This window comes from Haliotis rubra, unplaced genomic scaffold (assembly GCF_003918875.1).
Source record: "Haliotis rubra isolate DU_JTF1 unplaced genomic scaffold, ASM391887v1 Scf43, whole genome shotgun sequence".
Lineage (NCBI taxonomy): Eukaryota > Metazoa > Mollusca > Gastropoda > Lepetellida > Haliotidae > Haliotis > Haliotis rubra.
In genome coordinates, this window is record NW_025767113.1 from 767,109 (window position 1) to 787,051 (window position 19,943).

The 19,943-nt window shown below is 42.0% G+C and overlaps 1 protein-coding gene across 1 annotated transcript; it reads right to left on the minus strand.

The window, feature by feature from the left end:
* Positions 1-11,707: 11,707 nt before the first annotated feature.
* On the minus strand, positions 11,708-19,356 carry LOC124288927. The gene is made up of 8 exons (XM_046725519.1): positions 19,263-19,356; positions 17,286-17,378; positions 15,829-15,927; positions 15,487-15,631; positions 14,622-14,752; positions 14,068-14,204; positions 12,421-12,595; positions 11,708-11,934 (listed from the first exon to the last, which is right to left on the minus strand). Exons 1-8 carry the CDS (start codon positions 19,354-19,356, stop codon positions 11,708-11,710), a joined length of 1,101 nt encoding a protein of 366 aa, XP_046581475.1.
* Between the last annotated feature and the right edge of the window lie 587 nt (positions 19,357-19,943).

Consider the following 19,943-nt stretch of genomic DNA (forward strand, 5'->3'; position numbering starts at 1 on the left):
GAGATCGCCGTCGTCCAATGAGAGATCGCAGCATCGTTTCCCTGACAACATGTCCCCAACAACATACAGCAGGCAGTGTGTTATAAGGGCTGTAAACTGCAGGTACATTCCATTAAACGTGATATCTAACTGAGGGAAAAGTACTGTACAAACCAGATACTCGTGTGTTCATGTCCAGATAATGTCACCTGATTCACGTCACAAAGCCACAGTGAAGTCAGCTTTTCCTCTCAGAGACCACTGAACATATTCCTCTCAAATATTTATGTATGTTTAGAATCCCACATATACAATGCGGGCAGCTATTAATTTGTACAATATAAACAACTGATATAATGTAATTTGTTAGAAAATGTGTTTTTTGTCATTATTGACTATCCCATCAACACAACATGCTGAATGTCTTTGAATTAACAAAGTCTTATCCAACACACACACACACACACACACACACACACACCCGTGAATCCAAGGACAATTTTTACAACTTAGATGCAAACAGGCAATGCTACTCCAGCATATTAGAATGCACATGGGGAGCGCTTGCTTTACACACTATCTCAATAGCTAGGGGTGGCATGTCCCCGTGAAGCCAGGACTCCAAGTACAAAGGGGTATAAATATAATGATAGCGGTGTGTGTACTACAGTGGAATTGAAAAGACGACTTTACTTAAAATATTAACTTTTCTTGCCATGGTCAAAAGTAGACTTTCAGAAAGTATGGTATGCATGACGCAGGGATACCCTGTGGCATCATTAGTGCTCGAGCAAATTAACCGCACGGATATATATATACCACACCGGTCTCTAGTCGTACTACAGCCACTGTAGGATGACTAGAGAACGGAGAGGTCTGGTGTTGTCTGACTGTAGGATAAATGGAGAACGGTGAGGTCTGGTGCTGTCTGACTGTAGGACGACTGGAGAACGGTGAGGTCTGGTGTTGTCTGACTGTAGGACGACTAGAGAACGGTGAGGTCTGGTGTTGTCTGACTGTAGGACGACTGGAGAACGGAGAGGTCTGGTGTTGTCTGACTGTAGGACGACTGGAGAACGGAGAGGTCTGGTGTTGTCTGACTGTAGGACGACTGGAGAACGGTGAGGTCTTGTTTTGTCTGACTGTAGGACGACTGGAGAACGGTGGGGTCTGGTGTTCTTTGACTGTAGGACGACTGGAGAACGGTGAGGTCTGGTGTTGTCTGACTGAAGGACGACTGGAGAACGGTGAGGTCTGGTGTTGTCTGACTGTAGGACGACTGGAGAACGGAGAGGTCTGGTGTTGTCTGACTGAAGGACGACTGGAGAACGGTGAGGTCTGGTGTTGTCCGACTGTAGGATGACTGGAGAACTCCAGTCATCACCCATCAAACATATCCATGGAAACATTATCACGGCTCGTGAGGAGTCTCGATGTAAAGCCGATCGGTGATTGATAATCCGATCCTCAAGCTCAAAATCTGGAGGGATCGACGTCGACACTTCACGAGGAATGGCGGAAAATTCCGATTTTGAGAATTCACTGCTTGATTGCCAGTACTGTAGTAGGAGACTGGCAAATGATATCCGTAGACATAGTGACCATGCAAGTAAAATGTTACTCAATTATAATTTCAGTTTCTGTTTTGTTCAAATCAGAGTACGATATGCTACAGATACCATAGTGATACACAGAATGTGGTTTTCCAAGATCATACACCAGCCTATGGTGTGTTTGCACTTATCACATACAATTGTCAGGTGCTAGTAGTCGGTACCTCTGTTGTTATTATAATAGGATATTTACATAGGATATTTATATAGCGAGCATATGCACGCAACTGGTACATGCTCAAGGCGCTGATATTTTCCAAGGTTTTTACACCCGGTCACAGGTGGGCTCGATCCCGACACCTCAAGTTCGCTGGATCATTAGCCTGGCGCCTTAGCCAGCTCGCTCACCATGTTGGTCAGCTGTGACGATTATTTGTCATAATATTCCCCATAACGTAAAACATCTTCCAATGAACTACTAGTACTGTTGAACATAGAGATATTTTCTGGGTTACATCTTCTTTTTATTCTCGAGTACAACGTTTCAAGGCTTGTTCTGGCCCCATCATCAGGTAAAACTGAACAGTAACTGTTAACTCTGGCCGTGACGTCACAATGCTATGACGACGCAATACATGTGGTGGTCAATAGATACAGATGACATAGCTAATAGAATACATGTTATTATGAATATATAAGATGTCGTTTACTGCAAAATTAATGGATCAATTTAGAACTGTGCAGATACTTATACAAAATTGTTGATTGATTTAGAAATGTACAGAGACGTATTTATAAATGTATAGAATGTAAAGTAATAGCAGTGTATACATAGAAATTATGCTTTATACACGGGAACAGTGACGAGGGTAGGGTATTGTCTTATTGTTTTATGTACCATGCATTTGGGAGGTAGACACCCTGGTCCCTGTTTATTGCTGGTTTTGTGCGTTTGATGAAGATAGCTTCAATCAACTTGCGTTTCCGCCAGTCACTGATGTTTTTTGCGAGGACTTCAGTTTCCCAGTCAATTTCATGATCGGGATTATTCATAATGTGTTCGGAAACTGCAGATTTCAGATCTGATTTGTCCTCTGAAGTTTTGTGTTCTTTCACATGTGTAGCTACTGGTCTGCCTGTCTCACCAATGTAGATGTCACCACAGTCACATTTCAGTTTATACACACAGCCTTTAGGGTTGGATATAGCGTGATTGCACCCCTTACCATTTGCACGTTGCAAAGTTTTAAGGGCTTTGCCAGACGAGAAAGTGGTGTCAATGCTGGCCATTTTCTTTAGGAGTCTGCTGACTTGGTGGCTGATGGGCCCAACATACGGGATGTTGATGCGGATGGGAGATGGTTCAGGTTTCGGAGGAGGCTGAACTTGATCTTGTAGTGTTTTCTTTATGGTGGTTTCTACAAGGTTCTTTGGATAACCATTGTATGTGATGAATGTTGTCATCAGGTGGTCTGTTTCTTGTTGCAGTAGGTCAGGGCTACAAATCGTTTTCGCATAGCATTGTGACGTCATAAGCATTGTGACGTCACGGCCAGAGCTAACAGTTACTGTTCAGGTTTACCTGATGATGGGGCCAGAACAAGCCCTGAAACGTTGTACTCGAGAATAAAAAGAAGATGTAACCCAGAAAAAATCTCTATGTTAATCAAATATCATCTTCTAAAATGCCAATCAAGCATCTACTAGTACTGTTATTACTGATTTTTATATTGATGTTTTTATACTGCAATACTGTCATCACAAAACAACCTGGCAATGCTGAATGACCTCAACGTTTGTTTTCCTCCCATTCCAAGTATCACTGATCTCCTGTGAGGTCAGATACAGATCGCTGACATCTGACAACCTGCGTCACTCCATGGCCGACAGGTTGTGTGACTACGTCAACAGATTACTCGCTACACGGCTAATGTTGAACACTCCCACACTCACTGTAACACCTCTGCCCTTAAAAATATAGGGTGGGTTTAAAGTAATATATGAACACGTGAGCGTGAACTTGAGGTACGTCGGCTGGATACAGCGTAATCGTGTGAATATTTTACGTGTGTTTCATTTACTTCAGTCCGTGTATCACAGCCTCGAGAGGAGAACATGTTTTCATGAGTGGTCTAGCAGTCATTCACTCTCTCAGCGGGAGAATGTCTTATACATCGACGGAACCAATAGTGGAGACACTTCATAAATGTAACCGAATCAATCAATCAATCAATCAATCAATCAATCAATCAATCAATGTTTTATTACCGTCTCACTTGTGTACATGTTCATAATATAATAGCCACATAAAGAAACTGTGCATTGTCAAAATATGATCCCAGTTGATAAGTACGATAAAAATGTCACAGGTACATATAAACTTTAATGGAGGGATCATAAGACCATAACAAGTTGGGAGAATTTCAATTCAAAAGTCAATCACAATGACAATGAGTCCACAAGCGGGACAGGGGTCCAAACGACCATGTCACAAGCTCAATAACGGGTACGTCCACCATCGGCAGTGAGAACAGCAGAGACTATCAAACGTGCAAGGAAGGCTTGTGGGATGTCACGCCAGATTCTCTCAAGTTCTGTTGCAAGGTCAAGGACGTTATCTGGCGGATGAGGAAGACGGCGTAGACGTCGATCCATCTCGTCCCAAACATGCCCTATCGGGGAGAGATCCGGTGAATGTGCAGGCCAAGGCAGTAAGTCAACGTTGTGGTGTTGCAAGAAATCCATAGCAATCCTTGCCGTATGAGGGCGGGCATTGTCCTGTTGGAATGTTAACCCAGGGCCATGACGTTGCAGAAAAGGAATTGCCACAGGTCGAAGAATCTGATCCCTGTAGCCCACACCAGTTAAGTTGCCCTGAACAATCACCAAAGGAGTTTTTTGGCGTGCTGTTATTCCACCCCAAATCATCACGGAACCACCACCAAAGCGATTCCTCTCCAAGACACAGGCCTGTGCATAACGTTCTCTTACGCGTCTATAGGCACGTTGACGTCCATCATTATGGGAAATGTTAAACCTGGACTCATCTGTAAAAACAACATTTCTCCACCATAACAAGGGTCTGCGGACATGATATCTGCATCACATTCGGCGAGCTTGTCGATGACGTTGTGTCAGGATAGGGCGTATGGCGGGACGTCGTGGTCTGATTCCGTGATGACGTTAACGTTGTCGAACTGTGTTGGGGTTGATACGGCGAAGACCTGGGATGGTTCGGGCAGTCATCACTGCAGTCTGAAACCTGTGGCGAAGATGGGTCACCCTTATCCATCTGTCCTGTCTTGGCGTTGTTACACGTGGACTTCCAGAACGTGGCCGATCGATGACGTCATTTGTGTTCTGGTAGCGTCTCACCAGTGCAGAAATGGTGTTCCGGTGGCAGTGGAAATGTGCAGCCATTTGTCGTTGAGACATTCCCCCACGGACCATCCCAATGGCCTCATGACGTTGTGCAGACGTGAGCCTTGGCATGCTATGCGTTTCAATAGCCGTTTAATTTTTTGAACGATCGCAAGGGCAGGGGTTGAGCTTTCCAAAGTGACAGTATTGTGTGGCATTCATTTGCGCTGTTTCTCTTTCCCGGAATGCACGTGCAAAAAGGTATTGCACGTCTCAAGGACGAACCCACTGACGTCACGGAACGCGGCACGTGCATGCATGCTGGATACATGTCACTAATCTCTGAGTTTAAATCCTTATGTGTCTACACAGGTTTGATAAATTTCGATTTTAAAGTTTTGTATGCACAGTTTTTTTATGTGCCTAGTATATAATGTACATAGTTATATAAATACACAACCAACTTAGACATCGCACTTCTATGAGCTCTGGGTATAGGACATCTGACATAAGGTTCCGTTGTGTAGTTTGTCTGAGTTTGTTTCTGCTGGCACCAATGGTTCCCATGTCAGCCTTGACCTTTGCCTCCCACGATGCTGTATGCCACTATAACGTAGTTCTACCGACTAGTTTGGCTAAAAGCTTCTTCTCCACTGAATTCCAAGATTATGTATAAAGTTCAAGTCTCGAAGATGTGTTCTTATTCTAAAATTCCAATTCTTTTTCGTTGCAGTATCTCCCCATGTAAACACCCTCCTGTTAATGCTTCTTGGACTTGCGTTTTTCATTCTTGCCCAGTGTCCAGCCGCGGTTGTCCACTGTCGTACTTCTGGGGGAATCCATCCTGGGTCACCATTTACAGCAAGATTTGGCGCGTACTTCCCCAATCCGAGATGGAAGCTCAGAGCTGGTGTACAGCGTTGACTGGAGAATGGTTTGAGGTATCCCATATAGCGGATCCATAGCCCATGACTGGCCATACCATAGTGTCACACAGCTTCGTATAAACGTTGGATGGTAGACCTCTTACTGCCTTGTACTTCGAAATCAACAGTCCGAGTGCTCTGCTGGCCGACTTCACCGCTGTTGTCGCCATTGTGCAGTAGTTTAAATGTTCAGTGAGAAGCCCCTCAAGATAGCGGTAAGAGTCCGCCATGGCAAGTACATCACCTCCACATGAGAATACAACATCTGTTCTTGGTGTCGATTGTCCTCTAACATGTACTACTTTCCTCTTCTCCATGTTGAATTCATCTTTTACTTGATACACCATTCCCAAGACAGCTGAGTAAAATGTTCTCCATATTGTCCATGGCGGAGTCAATGCTCCATTCCACCTACTAAAAACACTGGTGTCCTGCGAGTAAAAATCTTCTGCTGTATCTGCCAGTAACGCCACATCAACTGTGTACGCTAGGATGCCTAAACACTCGTCTCCTATAGAAACACCAACCCCTAGTGCGTTCACAGTCTTGATCAGGTCGTAAAGGTTAAAAAATAGAGGATATAAAATACAGCCTTGTTTTAGCCCCCTATCGACATCGAACCATGCCGTCTGTAAATGATTGACTTGCACTTCACACTGGACATGCTGATACAATGACTGGATAGCTGCAAACATCCTCCCGTTGGAGCCACTTTCTTACAATCTTTCCCAAAGTAATTGTCTGTCTATTCCGTCATAGGCCTTCCTAAAGTCGACAATGCAGCAAAGGTGGGCTTTCTAACTAGCCTCCAGGTCTCGATGATGCTTGTAACTGAGCCAATAAGATTAATAGTCGATCATCCGCGTCGAAAACCATTCTGCTCATCTCAGAGAATATCATTTTCTTTCCGGCCACGAGTAGATACGTTGGCTGAGTACGTTGCAGTATAGCTTGTAGGTAGCTAGGGTCCATGTTATCCCCCTGTAGCTAAGAGGATCTCTTGGTGTACCCGTGGTATAGGTGTATCCACTCGCATACCAAGAGTGAGTAAGCCATGCTTGGGATGTTTTAAACAAAGTCCCAGTCTTGTTGTAGCCTAACGGTATCGTGCGGAGTTAGTCAAGAGTGACATCCCTCACTTGTTCCCTGATGTCAGAGGTATCACACTGCAGATTAATGCCGTCATTATTATATCGATTATTGAGGGAATTGTTCAGATTATTTTGTCGTCTCCTTTAATTCATTTTTACGGAAGGATATCTCATATATTTCCCAAAGCGAAGTGTTTTTAGGATGGCAGTTTGAATGGATATCGTCCAAGGGCGGTGTCGTAGAAAGCACAGACGATGCCGTCACAATACGTTGCTATGGGCAACGCACAGTTATCCACTGTAAAGACGGCATCACTCCACACCTCCAGGCAGGAAGTAGGTATCCCCATACACACCTCCAGGCAGGAAGTAGGTATCCCCATACACACCTCCAGGCAGGAAGTAGGTATCCCCATACACACCTCCAGGCAGGAAGTAGGTATCCCCATACACACCTCCAGGCAGGAAGTAGGTATCCCCATACACACCTCCAGGCAGGAAGTAGGTATCCCCATACACACCGGTGGCACTGTCATTCTTGCTGGTCTTATCCATCGTCCGATGGAAAGTCACAACAAAGTAATTTGGCCAAGCTGTAACATTGTTCAAAGATTATCAAATAACCAAATCCCTTGTTCTGATTTACCCACCTAACCTGGAAGGACACTAGTGAGACTGCCTCATCTGGTTCATAGGCACTGGGACAAAACATTCTTCACAAAACTGTATGAAACCAACTTTCCATCACTCCTCTTTCCTTTCATATCAAACAATGTTAATCTTTACCACTGTTTATACCACAAGACATCACTCCATAAATTATACACACCACCTTAACTTCCACTGATCATACCAGTTCTCATACGACTGCAACCGTCACAAGCCATAAATATAATGTATTTATACTCTCTTCATGCAGTTGTTCATACCATCTAACATACCGTCTGTACTATAGTCAGTGTCATCACCTATAACCCATGTATTATCATACCATCTAACATAGCACATCTACTATAGCCAGTGTCATCACCTATAACCCATGCATTATCATACCATCTAACATAGCACATCTACTATAGTTAGTGTCATCACCTATAACCCATGTATTATCATACCATCTAAACATACCGTCTGTACTTTATAGTAATAAGTGTCATCACCTATAACCCATGTATTATCATACCATCTAACATACCGTCTGTACTATAGTCAGTGTCATCACCTATAACCCATGTATTATCATACCATCTAACATAGCACATCTACTATAGTTAGTGTCATCACCTATAACCCATGCATTATCATACCATCTAACATACCGCCTCTACTATAGTCAGTGTCATCACCTATAACCCATGTATTATCATACCATCTAACATAGCACATCTACTATAGTCAGTGTCATCACCTATAACCCATGTATTATCATACCATCTAACATACCGCCTCTACTATAGTCAGTGTCATCACCTATAACCCATGCATTATCATACCATCTAACATAGCACATCTACTATAGTCAGTGTCATCACCTATAACCCATGTATTATCATGTACCATCTAACATACCGCCTCTACTATAGTCAGTGTCATCACCTATAACCCATGCATTATCATACCATCTAACATAGCACATCTACTATAGTCAGTGTCATCACCTATAACCCATGTATTATCATACCATCTAACATAGCACATCTACTATAGTTGGTACCATTACCTATAACCCATGTATTATCATACCATCTAACATACCGTCTGTACTATAGTCAGTGTCATCACCTATAACCCATGTATTATCATACCATCTAACATAGCACATCTACTATAGTCAGTGTCATCACCTATAACCCATGCATTATCATACCATCTAACATACCGCCTCTACTATAGTCAGTGTCATCACCTATAACCCATGTATTATCATACCATCTAACATACCGCCTCTACTATAGTTAGTGTCATCACCTATAACCCATGCATTATCATACCATCTAACATACCGCCTCTACTATAGTCATTGTCATCACCTATAACCCATGCATTATCATACCATCTAACATACCGCCTCTACTATAGTCAGTGTCATCACCTATAACCCATGTATTATCATACCATCTAACATACCGCCTCTACTATAGTTAGTGTCATCACCTATAACCCATGCATTATCATACCATCTAACATAGCACCTCTACTATAGTTAGTGTCATCACCTACAACCCATGTATTATCATACCATCTAACATAGCACATCAACTATAGTTGGTACCATTACCTATAACCCATGTATTATCATACCATCTAACATACCGCCTCTACTATAGTCAGTGTCATCACCTACAACCCATGTATTATCATACCATCTAACATAGCATCTCTACTATAATCAGTACCATCACCTATAACCTATGAATTATCATACCATCTAACATAGCACTTCTACTATAGTCAGTGTCATCACCTATGCATTATCATACCATCTAACATAGCACCTCTACTATAGTCAGTGTCATCACCTATGCATTATCATACCATCTAACATAGCACCTCTACTATAGTCAGTGTCATCACCTATGCATTATCATACCATCTAACATAGCACCTCTACTATAGTCAGTGTCATCACCTACAACCCATGTATTATCATACCATCTAACATAGCATCTCTACTATAATCAGTACCATCACCTATAACCTATGAATTATCATACCATCTAACATAGCACTTCTACTATAGTCAGTGTCATCACCTATGCATTATCATACCATCTAACATAGCACCTCTACTATAGTCAGTGTCATCACCTATGCATTATCATACCATCTAACATAGCACCTCTACTATAGTCAGTGTCATCACCTATGCATTATCATACCATCTAACATAGTGAATGTGTGTGGGTGTAGGTGTGGGGTGTAGTGGGTGTGGGTTTTTGGGTGTAGTGGGCGTTGGTGGGTGTGGGGTGTAGTGGGTCTGGGGTGTAGTGGGTGTGGGTGTGGGCTGTAGTGAATGGGTGTGGGCTGTAGTGGATCTGGAGTGTAGTTAGTGTAGGTTTGGGTTGTAGTGTGATGGTGTGGATGTGTTGTGTAGTAGGTGTGGGGTGTAGCTGAGGGGTGGAGTTGGTGTGGGGTGTAGTGAATGTGTGTGGGTGTAGGTGTGGGGTGTAGTGGGTGTAGTTGGTGTGGTGTAGGTGTGGGGTGTAGTGGGTGTGGATGTGGATGGTGAGGGTTCCGGTCTGGGGTGGTCTGTACTCTATCAACCAGACAATGAAGTGATCGTGTGACGTCATAGCTTGTTTTGTTGAAGCTGGAACTGGATGGTTAGTTAGGATGTAGGTCAGCTGTGTTCACTCGTCGAGGTGGCAGGTTATGGAGACATGTAAACTTAGTGATTCCAGATGCTCATGTACCATTACCGGGGTCCCTGTGAGGAGAGTTTGTGTGTTGGATCCCTTCTGTCTCTGTTAGATGAGGTAACGTGATTTCTGTCACATTGCAGAGCTATAACTTGATTTAATACGACGCTACCGTGAAGAAATACTGGTAACCTGAGAACAAATAACTGCTGAAACTCGCACATCAGTTTCAATTTTATTTTCCATATGCATGTCTATTTACAACTACACAGTGAGGCTAATGATCGCATATGTATAAAGCTATAGAATATATGACCAATGTTGAAATACATATGTACAAAGGTATCACATACATGTACAGTGTTTAACGCATATGTACATCGTAATACACACATATACAACGTTCTAACACTCTAACATGTAGAACATTACAACATGGGTTACATGGTAACACGTACCCTACTCAGTGTATACAGAGATGCAAAACATGGCTATGACTAGCATGAGATTGACACCACACTGTGATGTGACATTTACCACAGTCATTCCACACAGCTCATCATGCAGCGATTCTGAAACGTCCGCTTCCAGGGATATGAGGTGGTGAAATATACTATACAAAACATATTAGGATATGTTGTTTTGAGATGAATCTACAGGGAATAGTGATCTCTCTGGACGTACAAGGACATCAACTCCAGCCGTGGACAGGTGCGAGTCAGTTGAGTAAGAGGCGTCGGTGGTGACGGGAACGTCATGAAGGTGATGATCGATGTTGAGGAGCTTATTGGGTCAATCTCCACATCCACGATCGAACGTCCTAATGAACATTCTATGGACGTTAAGCACACACAGCTTGGTCGTTTTACGGATTGATCCATAGTGGTATGGAAGGAAACACAGACAGTCCGAACTGCTCTTCATATTGCCCGTGGCGGAGTCATTGCTCCATTCGTGTCGCCATTCACACATTCCCAACAACGCTGGTGTCCTGCGACGATTGTGACACGATTCCACTGTCCTGTGGTTTTACCCACTTAACACATCTGGCACGTCATTCGTACACTTGTACGTCAACGTTAAATTCACCCATCACTCTTAATTTAATGACTTCAGTGCTGCTCTCACGTGTAAGTGGAACAAGATGAGCGAAGATGACATTGGGCAACTCATTAGAGGCATGCCTTGAAGAATGTACACGTCTGTCGAACAGTGGTGGCTTTCCCCGACATTAGTCACTCTGACTGAATGTGACGGCCGCATGCAGCACAGTCCCATCACACAAATTATTTAAACCCATTATATCTTACACCTTTTCCATTGGCCCAAAACACGTGGATCAGAACATGTGTCGTCATGATTCACTCTATCATTTTGACTGCATGTTTCGTATCATCAAATGCTGCTTCTCACCACGCCTTATAGGTCATAGATGGGCCTCATACTTTCTCAATAAATACATAAGCTAGCAGGTATTCGCTGTTAAATGTGTCTGGGTTGTAGTCAAGTAGATGGTGTTTCAGGTCAGAGTAGAAGTCGTCAAGGAGGTCGTCTTTCTCGGCAGCTCTTCTGGTCGTTGCCAGAGCAGACTCCATTGTGCCGTGTGTCCATACACGAACCATCTCTCCTATACTATTGGCAAACCTTTCACGGTCATCGATTCCGTCTGTGAACGTAAATTGGCACTGATGTAGAGGAAGACGTGATGACAAAACACCCCAGACTATCATATATCTAAAACATGTATTCTTTAAGACTGCAGTCACATGCAAGACACCTATAGGAACGTGTCAAAAAGATACATATTTGGTGTCGAATCACGTTTAAAATGAGGTTCTGTTTTACAACCTATATTCCACGTAAACAAAGTAACCTCCCTAATCAAAATATGTTCACAAGTTGAACAGCTTTACAATTTGAAAACATAAGTTCTAAAAACGTTAACTATAAATGATCTCAACATGTTTAAATATAGCATATAGCCCATACTTAGTCTAATGTTGATAAGGTGAATAATATGATCGGAAATATGATAGTAACATTAGAATCACAGACACTTTGATAATGCATATATCCTTGGAATAATGCTGTGCTTGTGGTGTTCAGCTATAAACAAACATCTCCCATAGCCAGAAAACAAGTGGTAAAGTACCTTCCACGAGCCTCTGCCTCCAGGTGGTCTTGTGTTGACATTCTATCTGCTTGACGTCAAGTCGGGACAGCTTTAGTCCAGCTGTTACGATGGGCGATGACAGGTTGTCAAAAGGTTGTCTGATTTCTTTAACTGTTCGGAAGTATTCTTTCAATACGGCTTTCTTCATCTCCACCTGTAGCATACAAGTTGTACTCATAGTTACAACTTCATCTCCATCTGTATAATACAAGTTGTACTCAAAGTTACAACAACTTCATCTCCATCTGTAGCATACAAGTTGTACTCATAGTTACAACAACTTCATCTCCACCTGTAGCATACAAGTTGTACTCATAGTTACAACTTCATCTCCATCTGTATAATACAAGTTGTACTCATAGTTACAACAACTTCATCTCCACCTGTAGCACATAAGTTGTACTCATAGTTACAACTTCATCTCCACCTGTAGCACACAAGTTGTACTCATAGTTACAACAACACTGGTGTCAGTATGAGACGACAAAAAAGTAACTCGCATCCCATGGGCACCAATGCCCTCCTCCAATTATCCCTTCTGATATTCTCAGAATAAGTAAATATCAGAATACATAGGCAAAATGAAAACATGGGAATTCGGCCAAGAAGTTCAAGCTTGGGTACATCTGATGTCTCAGTGTTGTGACATGGCCAGTGTCCTGTCACTGATTCACTCCCTTGGCGTCTAAATGTACAGGACACGTGCACCCAACTACTCTGGTTCATATCAGGTCTTAGCATAAGGAGTGCAATAACGTATTCTCAAGATATTTGAACTTTCCAGTCCACACAACACTGCAGCTCCTCCAGTCGATGGATGTGTTTGAGTACAAACTGGCATGCTCTTTACACGAAGATTTCATACGTTCACACGCTCTTTACACGAAGATTTCATACGTTCACACGCTCTTTACACGAAGATTTCATACGTTCACACGCTCTTTACACGAAGATTTCATACGTTCACACGCTCTTTACACGAAGATTTCATACGGTCACACGCTCTTTACACGAACATTTCATACGGTCACACGCTCTTTACACGAACATTTCATACGGTCACACGCTCTTTGATGATGGTTACTACATCTGACATTAGAAATGTAATTGATTTGAAACGTTATACCATATGGGGCATTCCCAGGAGTGACGCAATAGTAACAACAGTATTGTATGACGCATAGCATATACTTTCACTATATAATACCGTTTTTGTTCATGTACACTTGCCGTGGTTGTATATGTGTTTGTGACCAGTAAGAAAGGGTACCTTCACCTTATGACTGATTGTGATTCACGAAATACATGCTTTAAGTATGGTAAGAATTGTACGACTGACCCATCTGATTTCAGCAGATATTTCTTCTGATAATAAATAATCGTTTTGCTGCTTTCATATATTTCCTTGCATTTCCGATGCACTTTGTTTAAACCCTACAGTATCACCCTTATTACACAACACATGGACGCAGATATACGAGAAACACCTGGCGGGTGGCGTACGGAGAATATGAACAGAACATAATATCGATGCGGTACAGTACTTTCTAGTGATTCTCCACAAACTCAGAAGTAAACAATACTAGCGTGTTAAAGAGTTTCAGCGCTCCCAGACGCTAGACACACCTCGGATATCTTCCCCTGGCGCCAGTACGTCCGGAGCATCACGTTGAAGACTGTACAGAGGCCGTCTGCGGAGGACACGCCGTTACCGTTGAGGAACTCGGGGTCGTGGATGGGGATGGAGCAGACAAGATGGCCGCCTGTAGGTAGAGGATTGAGGTATGGCTGGATGTTTTCACATGTATGTACCTTTAGATGCTGATATAAATGGACGGTATTAAAACCGCAGGATTTATGAAGGATTTATGACATTGAAGACTTTATGGTATGACATCCCACAAAGTTCAAACACCGATCCGACACAAGTCCAATTAGATTCTAGAGTAAATAATAATTGACATGTCACTAGATGGGAATTTAAACACTTTTTGTTTGTAACACAACACTGTATCTTCACTTTCAATCTGTGGTCCTCGGTCTCTCACCTTGACCGACAGACCTACAGCATGATGTGAGAACAGCCCCTAGTCGAGTTGCGCAGAGATTAGACATTGATCCAAGCAACAGATCTGCTCAGATTAATGTGAAGATTCAGTCCCAGACAACAGTCGCCTCACCTTTCTTGAGTTCCCGCGCCCTACAGTGAAGGAAGGTCGTCCAGTCATCAGCTGCGATTTTCATTGCAGCGTTCCTGGCCATTGTGTTCAGAAATAGGTTGGAGGTCACGTAGCCATTGAGGTCAACAGGGCTGTGGAAGAAAGGGGAGACAACTTCAAATAATGCCACTTGAAAAATATTCCACATCCAGTTAAAATTGTTAAAAACTGTAGTTTACTTCACATACGGTTTGAAAAAAAAAGTGAAATATAATCAGACAAAAGATGGAAAAGAGCTATTCAGACAAACTACACCAGTAATTGCTGAACAGTGTAACAGTGGAATCATGGCGTATCGCTGTATGTTCAACAACATAAGAGGACAACATCATCCACTGTACGATTCCGACTACATCATGGGCTTGTGTGTATGAATCAATATGAAATAGTGTATCGTGAGCTGTCCAGCTAGAGCCAGACGTCACATCCAGAGGCAATCCAAGTGTTCACCTCAACACGTATGGAAACATCCAAGTGTTCACCTCAACACGTATGGAAACATCCTGCACGCATCAAAACAGGAACGTATGGTCCCAGGAGCGTCCGGTCTGGAAATGTCCGGTCTTACAAAGGTCTTGAGACTCGTAACCCTGATCAACAACGTTTGAAGGCTATTTGAAGTGATATTAAGACAGACGGACCATATGTTGGGCCACATGTTGGACCATAGAAGTTTGACACTTTCATGAACCTTTGGTAAATCTTTGAGCGGACATGATGAGGACGATGTTAAGCAATGATCTATGTTCTTGGGGTTGTCCAGATCCTGGACAAAAGGTGCTACTTAATATATCTACAGAGTAAAACGGTGAAATGCTGGCGTTACCTGGAGAGCCAGTGCAGCGCTATGAAACACAGAATCATGTCCATGGACTGGGACGGCACACACTGCTTGTAGAAGTTGGTGGCGCATGCTGATGTGAAGAGGCACGTGTCGTCCCCGATGTAGCTTAGGGGTTCACACACGGGGCCTGCAAGGGAACACAGATAAACACAATCGTTTCAGGTCATTCCACTGCATCGTTCTGTCTCTCTCTCTCACTGTCTCTCTCTCTCCCTCTCTCTCTCTCTTTCTCTCTCTCTCTCTCTCTCTCTCTCTCTCTCTCTCTCTCAAATATGGGACATAACCTCAATACTCAGACACAATGTAACCGAAAGAAAGCCATACCATGCAGTTTGTGGAAGAGTGAGTTGTAGTCATTCTTGTAGGTATCCTCATACAGAACACTGATCTCTAGATCACGACCATGGAGACAGCGGATTTCTCCTGAAAGGGAGATGAAATACCTTGGGAAAAGATACACAAAAAACTCAACAACTATTAGACAAAAACAAAAGCTTATCTACCAAAGTCTGTCAGGAATCAGCGGGTAGGTGGGGGAATGTACGCAGTGTCCTCGCGTACCATAGGATCATGACAGCGACACAAGCAATGAACTTAAGACATTGCACCCAACTAAGGAATCGAACACAGGCCGTCGGCGTGAAACGCACTAGGCTATCCCACCGCCCGCAGCTGCAGGAATCTACAAGAGTATCACAAAAATGTATCTTCCAATGTATCACAACATCTCCGACAGCGAAGGCGGTGTGTTATTATACAGGGGCTGTACGATACCTAGTGGTTAAAGCGTTCGCTCATCACGCCGAAGACCCGGGTTCGATTCCCCGCATGGGTACAATGTGTGAAGCCATTTCTGGTGTTCCCCGCCGTGATATTGCTGGAATATTGCTAAAAGCGGCGTAAAACTAAACTCAGTCAGTCAGTCAGTTATTATGCATCTTGTATCAGACATTTCTTGGATTCACGTGGTTTGGTAGATTAAACCACCGACCACCCTCTCTCCAGGCAGACGCTCTATCCGCTCCACCTTCGGAGTCTGTGGCCTAGATATTACATTTGAGGTGCGCATGCTGTTTATAATAGAAGCGACAAAACCCTTTCCACGTTCACAAATGTCGATTGTACAACTGTGACTTTATTATGAGCATATATTTGTTTCAACAGCATTACAACTGCCTGATGTTGTCTGGACCAGACAATCCAGTGATAAACCACTAGATCGTAGAAAGTGAACGTAGCATCAGTGATGAAGGTAATGTCCGGTACCATTCCTTATTTTAACGTGCGTTCCCGTATATTTTAAGGTGAACAGTTGACTCGGCTTTGCATGTGTTTTAGACGGGTGGGTCAGGATACACTCGTATTTTAGCGAACACCCGGTATCATCACTTTCTGATGGTCATTCGGAAACACTCTTATGATATAGTCAGAACCGTGCAACCAACGGTCTTCGGATAGGTCACGGATCCGAAAAGGGTTTTATCAGACATTTATGGCTGCATAATGTTACTGACCTATATATCAGACAGTGAGGACAGCGTATTAGTACTTCCCTAGATACTAGATAGTGAAGGGCGCATCTTGTTATTAGACCCCTAATCTTAGACAGGGAAGCAAGTAAGTTATTACCTGCCAGATATAGGACACTGAAGACTGCATGGTATTATACCCTAAAATATTAGACATGGAAGTGAACGTTATTGCAAGCCTAGCCAATCAATCAGTGATGGGTGCATGTTATCAAACCCCCAGATAGCAGAGTGACCGACGCAGACACTGACCAATGATCGCCCGTATGAGGTCCATGGAGATGGACACGTCCGCCACGCCATAGTCTCCCAGGTGGAAGGTGTTAGACGATACTTGTGTCTGGCCTGCAACGACGTAAAGTTCATGTATAAACGTAACCGGACACTTGATTAAAACCAAAAAGAATGGATCTAAGGTCACGCAAAAAGATTGAGAGCGACAGGTAGACATTTAAATCAATAGACGTACAAAAAATTTACTTGTATTTGACAAAACGAATAGGAAAGTGGAACTATTTCAATAATATAATAGTCAGTTTCATTAACATAAGTTACATGAAGCCATACTATACAAGACATAACTAATCCCCTCTCTCTGCCCGCCCACATATAACACCGATGTAAAAGATAACACACGTCCAGGATTATCAGCAGTATAGCTGGAAGGAGTAGATTTAATAAATTGTAAAAGTTTAGGTTGAATTGCGGCATGAAAATGATCAGGCATTTCCATACCAAGCCTATGGTATTTGTTATGCTGGCATTGGCGATATTTCAACATATCGAGTGCTACCACAATGATGACTTTCACACATGTCCTTAGTGTTAACACACCAGATAAAGGTCATATCTGAATCTCCTGAGAAAATCAGCTCGTGCCAAGGAAAACCTCTCAATTCACCGTTTCAATGTATTTTAGCATTACGTATACACTTAGTTGTTTCCAGTGAAAGAATAATAAAATGTACAATAGTCAACATACTGTTTTACCGTCGATATATTCTCCTAACCTTTACATAATGTCCAGTAGTCAAGACCCTGTTCTACCGGCTACATGTACTAACCTTTACATATTGTACAGTAGTCAAGGTCCTGTTCTACCGTGTATATATTGTACTAACCCTAACATATTGTACAATAGTCAAGATCCTGTTCTACCGTGTATATATTGTACTGACCGTAACATCTTGTACAATAGTCAAGATCCTGTTCTACCGTTTATAGATTGTACTAACCTTAAAATATTGTACAATAGTCAAGATCCTGTTCTACCGTGTATATATTGTACTGACCGTAACATCTTGTACAATAGTTAAATACTGTTCTACCGTTTATAGATTGTACTAACCTTAAAATATTGTACAATAGTCAAGATCCTGTTCTACCATTTATATATTGTACTGACCGTACCATATTGTACAATAGTCAAGATCCTGTTCTACCATTTATATATTGTACTAATCTTAACATAGTGTACAATAGTCAAAATCCTGTTCTACCGTGAATATATTTTACTAACCTTAACATAGTGTACAATAGTCAAGATCCTGTTCTACCGTGTATATATTGTACTGACCGTAACATAGTGTACAATAGTCAAGATCCTGTTCTACCATTTATATATTGTACTGACCGTAACATATTGTACAATAGTCAAGATCTTGTTCTACCGTGTATATATTGTACTGACCTTAACATAGTGTACAATAGTCAAGATCCTGTTCTACCGTGTATATATTGTACTGACCGTAACATATTGTACAATAGGTAAAATACTGTTCTACCATTTATATATTGTACTGACCGTAACATATTGTACAATAGGTAAAATACTGTTCTACTATTTACATATTTTACTGACCGTAACATATTGTACAATAGGTAAAATACTGTTCTACCATTTATATATTGTACTAACCTTAAAATATTGTACAATAGTCAAGTTCCTGTTCTACCGTTTATATATTGTACTGACCGTAACATATTGTACAATAGTCAAGATCCTGTTCTACCGTGTATATATTGTACTGACCTTAACATATTGTACAATAGTTAAAATACTGTTCTACCGTGTATATATATGTATTCTTTACATATTGTAGTATATTGCAATAACATACTGTTCTTATATTGCTAACATATTTTACACAGTGGACAAATGTTGACATATTGTACAAACGTTTACATATTGCTCCCACGCTGACATATTCGACTATCGAGTACACTTACGTAAAATGTCGATGATGTCACGTTTGATGGCGTCAGCTGCGTCACGCTCGCCGTTAAACTGAACCTTGTGATTGAGTCGCTTAATTCCATTCATTCTGTAAATCAACACAGTTGGCAGGTTGATGCATTCAAACACCTGTATTGAATATTGATGCAGAAACGAAACATCCAATGCCCTGGACGAAACAGGTGCAGAAACGAATGTGTTAAACAAAGTTAATATTCAGTCAAATTCTACAGAATATTATTTTGAATTCGGATTTTCAGATCAGGTTCTAATGTATTAATAAATATGATCAAAGCATAACCACAACAAACAATATTCATTCGAAAACCATTCTGGCAAAATACTACCAGAACATTTCAACGAATTTCTAAGATGCTTCCAAAACCGTTTGCAAAAAATAGAACGTACCTTGAAATTCTTCGATTTCTTGTAACATGGCAGTGCCTGTGGACTGTTGTCTTATATATAGTATTGAGGGGTGATCAACACATCCCATTCTCGTGGTCTGATAAGATAACAAACCAACTATTCCGTGCTCGGTCAGTGATGAAATTAACATCACAGGTCAAAGTCCTTGACAGAATGTTCAGAGTCGTAAAGCTGTTCAAGGACACACTGCTGGTAAAAACGTTGTGAGGCCAATATGTGGACTTGTTGTTGAGAACATGTTGGCA